At 43.3% G+C, this 11,713-nt stretch overlaps 1 protein-coding gene across 5 annotated transcripts in view; it reads right to left on the reverse strand.

Moving 5' to 3' along the window:
* The window catches only part of LOC139564253 (fucolectin-1-like), a 28,631-nt gene extending 17,560 nt beyond the window's left edge, over nt 1–11,071 (reverse strand). The window contains exons 1-3 of one of the 5 annotated variants that reach the window (XM_071383624.1): nt 10,877–11,044; nt 6,610–6,756; nt 5,937–6,013 (exon numbers count right to left, since the gene is read on the reverse strand). In XM_071383624.1, the coding sequence (XP_071239725.1) occupies nt 5,937–6,012 (76 nt within the window). In that variant the 5' untranslated portion in view covers nt 6,013; nt 6,610–6,756; nt 10,877–11,044. Of the gene's footprint in view, nt 1–5,936; nt 6,082–6,609; nt 6,757–10,876 lie in introns of those variants that run through there. The other 4 variants (XM_071383627.1, XM_071383625.1, XM_071383622.1 and 1 more) reach the window with 4 other exon arrangements.
* Between the last annotated feature and the right edge of the window lie 642 nt (nt 11,072–11,713).

Below are 11,713 nucleotides of genomic sequence, written 5' to 3' on the forward strand. Positions count from 1 at the left end.
ATCCACATCGAAGGGGCAGCAGTGGAGAAAGTGGAAAGTTTTAAGTTCCTCTGCGTACACATCAACAACAAACTGAAATGGTCCACCCACACAGACAGTGTGGTGAAGAAGGCGCAACAGTGCCTCTTAAACCTCAGGAGGCTGAAGAAATGTGTCTTGTCACCCAAAACCCTGACTAACTTTACAGATCCACAATCGAGAGCATGGTACGGCAACTGCTCCGCCCTCAACCGCAAGGCTCTCCAGAGAGTGGTGCAGTCTGCACAACGCATCACCGGGGGCAAAGTACCTGCCCTCCATGACACCTATAGCACCCGATGTCACAGGAAGGCAAAAAAGATCATCAAAGACAACAACCACCCGAGCCACTGCCTGTTCACACCGCTACCATCCAGAAGGCGAGGTCTGTACAAGCTGGAACCAAGAGACTGAAGAACAGCTTCTATCTCAGGGCCATCAGACTGCTAAACAGCAAACACTAACTCAGAGAGGCTGCTGCCTACATGGAAACCCAATCGCTGGCCACTTTAACAAATCGATCACTAGTCACTTTAAACAATGCCACTTTAAATAATGCCACTTTAATAATGTTTACACATCTTACATTACTCATATCATATGTATACATATCTTACATTACTCATATCATATGTATATACTGTATTTTATACCATCTATTGCACCTTGCCTTTGCCGCTCGGCCATCGCTCATCATGTACATATTCTCATTCACCCCCTTTTAGATTTGTGTGTGTTAGGTAGTTGTTGGGCAACTGTTAGATTACTTGTTAGATATTACTGCACTGTCGGAACCAGAAGCACAAGCTTTTTGCTACACTCTCATTAACATCTGCTAACCATGTGTATGTGACAAATACAATTTGATTTGATTTTGATTTGATTTATTAACGGACCAGTATAGCCCTCTGCAGTGTGGGAAACTTTTTTTCTCTCATAAAGGTAGAGGTACAGATTTCTGCAGTGCTGTGAGAAATTATTTTAGCTATATCAATTAGCTACATAATGTAACTCCTAGGGTGTATTGGCAATTTTTTAAGCTGATAACACTATATTTAAAAAAAAACATTTTGACATTTGTTAAAGTGATTCTTGTAGTAGTTCAACAACATTTGAGTGGTCTCCAGGTTGATTTGAGGTGTTTCCAGGCCATTTCTGCCACTTTAGGCAGGTGGGTTATGAAATATAATGGCACATTGTTGAAGACTAGTCCACTACTTACTAATACACAAGATTTGGCTACAAAAAGTCAACAGTAATATCACATTTACAAAATCTGATTCAGTATTGGCGGCCATATTGGATTATGTAAAAAATAAATACATTGGGGTTTTGTGCCCCAATTTTTGGGCACCTCTTCTAATATTCTTCCCCCACAAAGGATGCAGTGCAAATTGAGCAAATTGAGATATCGTGTGTGACAAACAAATTTAATTTATCTTGTGTGACCACAGATTATCCATTATATTGACCAGATAGTCAAGTGACCCCTATGAAAATTACTGTCTTCAAAAATGGAAGGCCGTTAGCTTTCATACCAGTATCTTTAACTAATCAACTCCCTGTACTCCATTTCATGTGCCAAAGAAAAAAAAACACCTGCTGCAGAAGAATGATTTTGGTCCCATTTATCCCCCTCATTTTGCTCTCAATGACTATATCTCCCTCCTTGGGCCAATGATCTCTATGGCATGACGCATCATTCACCAAAGTTTCGTCTAAATCGTCCCAATGTCTCTGAGATAAGGACAGATGGACGGACAGACGGAGACCGATCCACAGTCCCCTCCCCGATTTCATTGTGAGGGACAATTAATACATCCCAATGAGCTTCTCTATTAAATTTGACGCTTTAATCGGCTCTGTAACGCGTTCATCACTTTCTGACGGTAAGGCCCTGGACTATGATCCTAGTACATACAGTGCATTCGGGAAGTATTCAGACCCCTTCACTTTTTCCACTTTTTGTTACATTACAGACAAAAATTTATAAAATTACATTTTTTCATCATCAATCTACACACAATACCCCATAATGACAAAAACAAAAAACAGAAATACCTTATTTACATAAGTATTCAAACCCCTTTGCTATGAGACTCGAAATTGAGTTCAGGTGCATCCTGTTTCCATTGATCATCCTTCAGATGTTTCTTCAACTTGTTTGGAATCCACCTGTGGTAAATTAAATTGATTGGACATGATTTGGAAAGGCACACACCTGTCTGTACAGTTGACAATGCATGTTAGAGCAAAAATCAAGCCATGAGGTCGAAGGAATTGTCCGTAGAGCTCTGAGACAGGAATGTGTCGAGGCACAGATCTGGAGAAGGGTATCAAAACATCAAAGGGCCCCAAGAACACAATGGCCTCCATCATTCTTAAGTGGAAGAAGTTTGGAACCACCAAGACTCTTCCTAAAGCTGGCCACCCGGCCAAACTGAGCAATCGGGTGAGAAGGGCCTTGGTCAGGGAGGTGACCATGAAACTGATGGTCACTCTGACAGAGCTCAAGGATTGCTCTGTGGAGACGGGAGAACCTTCCAGAAAGACAACCATCTCTGCAGCACTACAACTATCAGGCCTTTATGGTTGAGTGGCCAGATAGAAGCCACTCCTCAGTAAAAGGCACATGACAGCCCGCTTGGAGTTTGCCAAAAGGCAACTAAAGGCCTCTCAGCCCATGAGAAACAAGATTCGCTGGTCTGATGAAACCAAGATTGAACTTCTGGAGTAAACCAGGCACTGCTCATCACCTTGCCAATACCATCCCTACGGTGACGCATGGTGGTGGCAGCATCATGCTGTGGGGATGTTTTTCAGAGGCAGGGACTGGGACACCAGTCAGGATCGAGGAAAAGATGAACGGAGCGAAGTACAGAGAGATCATTGATGAAAACCTGCTCCAGAGCACTCAGGCCCTCAGACTGGGGCGAAGGTTAACTTCCAACAGGACAAGGAAGCACACAGCCAAGACAACACAGGAGTCTGAATGTCCTTGACTGGCCCAGCCAGAGCCCGGACTTGAACCTGATCGAAGTTCTCTGGAGAGACCTGAAAATAGATGTGCAGCGACGCTCCCCATCCAACCTGACAGAGCTTGAGAGGATCTGCAGAGAAGAATGGGAGAAACTCCCCAAATACAGGTGCGCCAAACTTGTACTGTAGCGTCATATCCAAGAAGATTTGAGGCTGTAATCGATGCCAAACGTGCTTCAACAAAGTACTGAGTAAAGGGTCTGAAAACGTATGTAATTGTAATATTTCAGTTTCTTAAGTTTAAAACATTTGCACAAATGTCTAAAAACCTGTTTGTGCTTTGTCATTATGGGGTATTGTGTGTAGATGAATTTAATCAATTTTAGAACAAGGCTGTAACATAACAAAATGTGGAAAAAGAGGTCTGAATACTTTCCGAAGGCTCTGTAAATCTGCCTGTTTGTGTCATAAATACATTGAGATATAATATAGCCTCACTTTTCATAGTAAGAGATCTAGCCCTGTTAATCTAAAGGGCATAATATCTCAACATAATCTCAGAGCATTTCGTATTATTCTGTATGTAAATTCGTGACAATTAGTTTAGTATGATATGTTACGTTTCGTATGGTATGTATTAATTTGTGGATGTCGATCACCCATTTCATATGATATGTTACAATTCATATTATATACAGTGGGGAGAACAAGTATTTGATACACTGCCGATTTTGCAGGTTTTCCTACTTACAAAGCATGTAGAGGTCATTTTTATCATAGGTACACTTCAACTGTGAGAGACGGAATATAAAACAAAAATCCAGAAAATCACATTGTATGATTTTTAAATAATTCATTTGCATTTTATTGCATGACATAAGTATTTGATCACCTACCAACCAGTAAGAATTCCGTCTCTCACAGACCTGTTAGTTTTTCTTTAAGAAGCCCTCCTGTTCTCCACTCATTACCTGTATTAACTGCACCTGTTTGAACTCGTTACCTGTATAAAAGACACCTGTCCACACACTCAATCAAACAGACTCCAACCTCTCCGCAATGGCCAAGACCAGAGAGCTGTGTAAGGACATCAGGGGTAAAATTGTAGACCTGCACAAGGCTGGGATGGGCTACAGGACAATAGGCAAGCAGCTTGGTGAGAAGGCAACAACTGTTGGCGCAATTATTAGAAAATGGAAGAAGTTCAAGATGACGGTCAATCAACCTCGGTCTGGGGCTCCATGCAAGGTCTCACCTCGTGGGGCATCAATGATCATGAGGAAGGTGAGGGATCAGCCCAGAATTACACGGCAGGACCTGGTCAATGACCTGAAGAGAGCTGGGACCACAGTCTCAAAGAAAACCATTAGTAACACACTACGCCGTCATGGATTAAAATCCTGCAGTGCACGCAAGGTCCCCCTGCTCAAGCCAGCGCATGTCCAGGCCCGTCTGAAGTTTGCCAATGACCATCTGGATGATCCAGAGGAGGGAATGGGAGAAGGTCATGTGGTCTGATGAGACAAAAATTGAGCTTTTTGGTCTAAACTCCACTCACCGTGTTTGGAGGAAGAAGAAGGATGAGTACAACCCCAAGAACACCATCCCAACCGTGAAGCATGGAGGTGGAAACATAATTCTTTGGGGATGCTTTTCTGCAAAGGGGACAGGACGACTGCACCGTATTGAGGGGAGGATGGATGGGGCCATGTATCGCGAGATCTTGGCCAACAACCTCCTTCCCTCAGTAAGAGCATTGTAGATGGGTCGTGGCTGGGTCTTCCAGCATGACAATGACCCAAAACACACAGCCAGGGCAACTAAGGAGTGGCTCCGTAAGAAGCATCTCAAGGTCCTGGAGTGGCCTAGCCAGTCTCCAGACCTGAACCCAATAGAAAATCTTTGGAGGGAGCTGAAAGTCCGTATTGCCCAGCGACAGCCCCGAAACCTGAAGGATCTGGAGAAGGTCTGTATGGAGGAGTGGGCCAAAATCCCTGCTGCAGTGTGTGCAAACCTGGTCAAGAACTACAGGAAACGTATGATCTCTGTAATTGCAAACAAAGGTTTCTGTACCAAATATTAAGGTCTGCTTCTCTGATGCATCAAATACTTATGTCATGCAATAAAATGCAAATGAATTACTTAAAAATCATATAATGTGATTTTCTGGATGTTTGTTTTAGATTGCGTCTCTCACAGTTGAAGTGTACCTATGATAAAAATTACAGACCTCTACATGCTTTGTAAGTAGGAAAACCTGCAAAATCGCCAGTGTATCAAATACTTGTTCTCCCCACTGTATGTTACGGATTTGCAAAACGTACAATACGTTACAAATTTGCAAAACGTATTATATGTTACAAATTTGATAAATGTATATGATATGTTACAAATTTGCAAAATGTATGATTTGTTACGAATTTCCTAAACATATGATACGTTTTCAAATTCTAGCTAGGTGGCTAACATTAGCTAGCTCGCTGACGTTAGCTAGGCTAGGTGTTAGGGTTAAGGGTAAAGTTTAGGAGTTAGGTTAAAGGGTTAAGGTTAGGGTTACGGGTTGGGTTAGCTAAAAGGTTAGGTTTGGAGAAGGGTTAGCTAACGTGCCAAGTATTTGCAAAGTTACTAAAAAGTAGTAAGTTGAAAAGTTGCTAATTAGCTAAAATGCTAGAGTTGTCCATGAAGAGATTCGAACGCGCAAGCTTTGGCTTGTTAGACGTTCATGTTATACACCCACCCACCCATCCATCCACCACAACCAACCACCCTACTTTAGTTTTTGCGATACATAACTGTGTCTTATGCAACCATACCAAACATAACATATCATACTAAATGAAGTGTCTCAGATTTATGTACAGAATAATACGAAATGCTCTGAGACCAGGCTCTGTATCTCTCGAGTTAACAGGAGGAAAGGGAATAAAAAATGTGATTACTTGGGACGGTCGGGCCAATAGAGCATGCCAGTCCAAGGAGAGTCAACAAGAGGAACATCGTGGTCGATCTCATCATCCTGGAGAAAAAGCCCAGAGCAAGTCAACAATGGGTCTGATAGGAACCAGTCCACAGAAACATTGACACAAACACTGAAACAATCCGTTAGGCTGCAATTCAATCATAATTTATATTTTTTATCAATTCAGCTCACATGAACAAAGAAAAACATTTCAAATATTGTAATAATAAGAAGAATAAGAAGAACAATAAACACCAAGAGAGTGCATTTTGGGTAGTGTCATTTATTTATTTTTTACTGTTCTTTTAAACTCATTTTAACACTGTCATAAAGAGCAAATGTTCAACTTCATAATTTATATAATATTTTTACATTTCTAGCCTATCATCTATGTGTAACAGGGCTGATGTGTTTTGCTCAACCCTCTCAGTTTTCCACCATGTTTTTATTAATCAAAAGTAATCACCATATTAAAACGAAATGGCGCCGGAGCAGAAGGCAGACGTTTTACGTGCCCCCAACTGATTGTGTTTTTTGTTTGTTTATCTGCGTTGTTTGTAACTTATTTTTTTACTATTTTTGTACATAATGTAGCTGCTCCCCTCTCTTTTGACCCAAAATAACTTCTAAACATCAGGACTGCGATTACTCACCACGGACTAGCAGAATCCTTTTTCTTCTTTCATGACTCTGACGAGCCCGAGGGGGAGGATATACGGCTCCCTAGGGAACAGGCCCCGACCCCAGTGATCTGCGTGAAGAGGAGGCGGAGAAAGAGAGGCCGGAGGGCGGGCTGCCTTCTGAGGAGTAGGAGGCGATTGCATAAACCCCCACTCCCCTCAATTCTGCTTGCAAACATGCAATCTTTGGACAATAAAATGGACGAGTTATTGGGAAGATTAAACTACCAACGGGACATTAAAACCTGTAACATCTTATGCTTCACGGAGTCGTGGCTGAACGACGACAATATCAACGTACAGCTGGCTGGTTATGCGAAGTACCGGCAGAAAAGAACAGCGTCGTCTGGTAAGACAAGGGGCGGCGGTCTATGTATTTTTGTAAACAACAGCTGGTACACAATATCTAAGGAAGTCTTGAGCCATTGCTCACCTGAGGTAGAGTTTCTCATGATAAGCTGCAGACCACATTACCTACCGAGAGAGTTCTCATCTATATTCTTTGTAGCTGTTTACATACAACCACAGTCAGAGGCTGGCACCAAGATAGCATTGAATTAGCTGTATTCCGCCATAAACAAACAAGAAAACGCTCACCCAGAGGTGGCGCAACTAGTAGCCGGGGACTTTAATGCAGGGAAACTTAAATCAGTTTTACCTAATTTCTATCAACATGTTAAATGTGCAACCAGAGGGAAAAGAACTCTGGACCACCTATACTCCACACACAGAGATGCATACAAAGCTCTCCATCGCCCTCCATTTGGCAAATCTGACCATAATTCTATCCTCCTGATTCCTGCTTACAAGCTAAAATTAAAGCAGGAAGCACCAGCGACTAGATCAATAAAAAGTGGTCAGATGAAGCAGATGCTAAGCTACAGGACTGTTTTGCTAGCACAGCCTCGAGTATGTTCCGGGATTCCTCCAATGGCATCTGTCATTGGCTTCATCAATGAGTGCATCAATGATGTCGTCCCCACAGTGACCGTACGTACATACCCAAACCAGAAACCATGGATTACAGGCAGTATCCGCATTGAGCTAAAGGCTAGAACTGCCGCTTTCAAGGAGCGGGACTCTAACCCGGAAGCTTATAAGAAATCCCGCTATGCCCACCGATGAACCATCAAACAGGCAAAGGGTCAATACAGGACTAAGATGAAGTTGTACTACACCGGCTCTGACGCTCGTCGGATGTGGCAGGGCCTGCAAACCATTACAGACTACTAAGGGAAGCACAGTCGAGAGCTGCCCAGTGACACAAGCCTACCGGATGAGCTAAACTACTTCTATGCTCGCTTCGAGACAAATAACACTGAAACATGATTGAGAGCACCAGCTGTACCGGAAGACTATGTGATCACACTCTCCGCAGCCAATGTGAGTAAGACCTTTAGACAGGTCAACATTCAGGCCGCAGAGCCAGACGGATTCCCAGGACGTGTACTGCGAGCATGTTGGCCAGCAGCATACCACCCTGCATCCCACTGCTGGTTTGCTTCTGTAGCTAAGCAGGGTTGGACCTAGTTAGTCCCTGGATAGGAGACCAGATGCTGCTGGAAGTTGTGTTGGAGGGCCAGTAGGAGGCACTCTTTCCTCTGGTCTAAAATAAAAATTATCCCAATGCACCAGGGTGGTGATTGGAGACACTGCCCTGTGTAGGGTGCCATCTTTTGGATGGGACGTTAAACGGGTGTCCTGACTCTCTGAGGTCATTAAAGATCCCATGGCACTTATCGTAAGAGTAGGGGTGTTAACCCCGGTGTCCTGGCTAAATTCCCAAGCTGTCCCTCATACCATCATGGTCACCTAATCATCCCCAGCTTACAATTGGCTCATTCATCCCCTTCCTGTCCCCTATAACTATTCCCCAGGTCGTTGCTGTAAATGAGAACGTGTTCTCTGTCAACTTACCTGGTAAAATAATGGTTAAAATAAAAACTAGCAAGTGTCTTCACTGATATTTTCTACCTCTCCCTGTCCGAGTCTGTAATACCAACATGTTTTAAGCAGACCACCATAGTGCCTGTGCCCAAGAGCAATAAGGTAACCTGCCTAAATGACTACCGACCCGTAGCACTCACGTCTGTAGCCATGAAATGCTTTGAAAGGCTGGTCATGACTCACATCAACACCATCATCCCAGAAACCCTAGACCCACTCCAATTTGCGTACCGCCCTAACAGATCCACAGATGATACAGTCTCTATTGCACTCCACACTGCCCTTTCCCACCTGGACAAAAGGAACCCTTATGTGAGAATGCTATTCTTTGACTACAGCTCAGCGTTCAGCAACATAGTACCCTCAAAGCTCATCAATAAGCTAAGGACCCTGGGACTAAACACCTCTCTCTGCAACTGGATCCTGGACTTCCTGACGGGCCACCCCCAGGTGGTAAGGGTAGGTAACAACACATCCGCCACGCTAATCCTCAACACTGGAGCCCCTCAGGGGTGTGTGCTCAGCCCCCTCCTGTACTCCCTGTTCACTCATGACTGCACAGGCACGACTCCAACACGACTCCAACACCATCATTAAATTTGCCGATGACACAACAGTGGTAGGCCTGATCACCGACAACAATTGGACAGCCCATAGGGAGGTCAGAGACCTGGCCGTGTGGTGCCAGGACAACAACCTCTCCCTCAACATGATCAAGACAAAGGAGTTGATTGTGGACTTCAGGAATAAGAGGACAGAGCACGCCCCCATTCTCATCGACAGGGCTGCAGTGGAGCGAGTTGAGAGCTTGGAGTTCCATGGTGTCCACATCACCAACAAACTAATATGGTCCAAGCACACCATGACAGTCGTGAAGCGGGCACGACAGAACCTATTCCCCCTCAGGAAACTGAAAATATTTGGTATGGGTCCTCAGATCGTCAAAAGGTTTTACAGCTGCACCATCGAGAGCATCCTGTCTGGTTGCATCACTGCCTGGTATGGTAACTGCTTGGCCTCCGACCACAAGGCACTACAGAGGGTAGTGCGAACGGCCCAGTACATCACTGGGGCCAAGCTTCCTGCAATCCAGGACCTCTATACCAGGTGGTGTCAGAGGAAGGCCCTGAAAATTGTCAAAGACTCCAGCCACCCTAGTCATAGACTGTTCTCTCTGCTACCACACGGCAAGCGGTACCGGAGCGCCAAGTCTAGGTCCCAGAGGCATCTAAACAGCTTCTACCCCCAAGCCCTAAGACTCCTGAACATCGAGTCAAATTGCTACCCAGACTATTCACATTGCCCCCCGCCTACACACCACTGCCATTCTCTTTTGTCATCTATGCATAGTCACTTTAATTAACTCTACCTACATGTACGTACTACCTCAACTAACCGGTGCCCCCTCACATTGACTCTGTACCGCCACCGCCCTGTATATATTGTTATTTTTTACTGCTCCTCTTACTTTTATCTATTGTTTTTATCCGTATTTTTAGAAACTGCTCTGTTGGTTAGGGGCTCGTAAGTAAGCGTTTCACTGTAAGGTCTACACCTGTTGTATTCGGCGCATGTGACTAATAACATTTGATTTAATTTGATTTGAAAGTTCAGTTCCCTTAACAGGGTTGACCTTGAAAATGAGAGTCAAACGTAAATGAATCATTATTCTCGTGAAATGAATAATAATCTTCTGAAATGTCATTGTCAAAGCAACAAAGTAACAAGGGCTTTACAATGATAGTGAAAACTGGAACATTTTCAGGTTAAAATTTCCTCAGAAAAGGGACATGTCAAAATGCTGATTTTAGACTGTTTTGAAATACTTTATTCATATATTGAATTTTCCATGTAGACTTTAAAGGGTACTTATTTTATTATAACAGGCTTTTACATTTCTGCACAAATTCTACGTAATAAAGAACGTAATTCAAGAGAGTATGATATTAGCAGAAAGGACAATGAGAGGTATTGCATTACTCTTAGCACTATTCTCTCCTTTCATGAACTTGCTACTTTTAAAAATATAATAAAAGTCTTTCAGTATAAAATACAGTCCAGCTTGTTGTCTCTTTGCAATCACAGCCTCCTTGCAAACACATCAGCATGCATTTAAGTAAAGGATTATGGGAACATCATGCCCATCTGAATTCAACCCACTGCTGAATTAAGACATTATTATTATGAAATAACTGTTATGTAAATCAACAGTTAATGTGTGGTTGTGTAAGGCAGAAAATATAACGTAATAGAAGACAATTTCAAATAGTATTAGATTGTAATATCCTCTTACCTTCACACTCAACAAAAATAAGGTCACTGTTGATGTTGATGCTGATGTAGGTAAAAGCTCTGTAGACAGCTGAATCTGACTGATTCATTTATACACCAGTCACAAAGTCAATGACCCTGTCCACCCCCCCTCGTCTCCAAAGACATCCTCCTAACAATTTACCATACCATGATAACTAGTCACCTGCACTACTGTGCCATAGTTTGACTTCCAGCCCTACATCAGTGCGATAAAACAGGTCTCAACCAGCTCCAGTTAATCATCAACAGGGCTGCTTGTATCATGACCGGGCATTCGTGGAGGGAACACAAGAGAAACTTCTGTAAAATGCTGGAATCTAACCACTGACGGACAGGATCCATTACAACATCCTAGTGACGTTTCTTTGGGACCATTACAGACATCCTGACAACTGATACACTGAATGTCCTGAGAACGTCCTAAATACTAATCTAGTCCTCATTGACGTCCCAGGACCATAGAGGGAACTAGACAAAAGCAGACTACAAGAACTAGAAGACTACAAGAACGGCCCTGGCTGCATCAGGACACCATGTGGGAGAGCTTCTGGCAGGTATTGGAGGACTTTATGCTCAAGGGGACTTTGTTTGCTATGAGTGGGTTTATTTATTTTTGTGTGAAACATTTGCTTTTCGGTGGATCCTTGCTGCAACCTGCCTGCTGGCCTACGGTGAAGGCTTTAAACCATGACGTATGAACATACATGTTAAAAATATACTTTTTCCCTCTGCTTCACTCTGCCTGCTCAACTCACTTTTCCACCCTGTGACATAATCATTGAGATAAATAACTAAAACATGATTCCAACTTATGGCG

Source organism: Salvelinus alpinus, chromosome 35 (assembly GCF_045679555.1).
Source record: "Salvelinus alpinus chromosome 35, SLU_Salpinus.1, whole genome shotgun sequence".
In the NCBI taxonomy this organism is placed as follows: domain Eukaryota; kingdom Metazoa; phylum Chordata; class Actinopteri; order Salmoniformes; family Salmonidae; genus Salvelinus; species Salvelinus alpinus.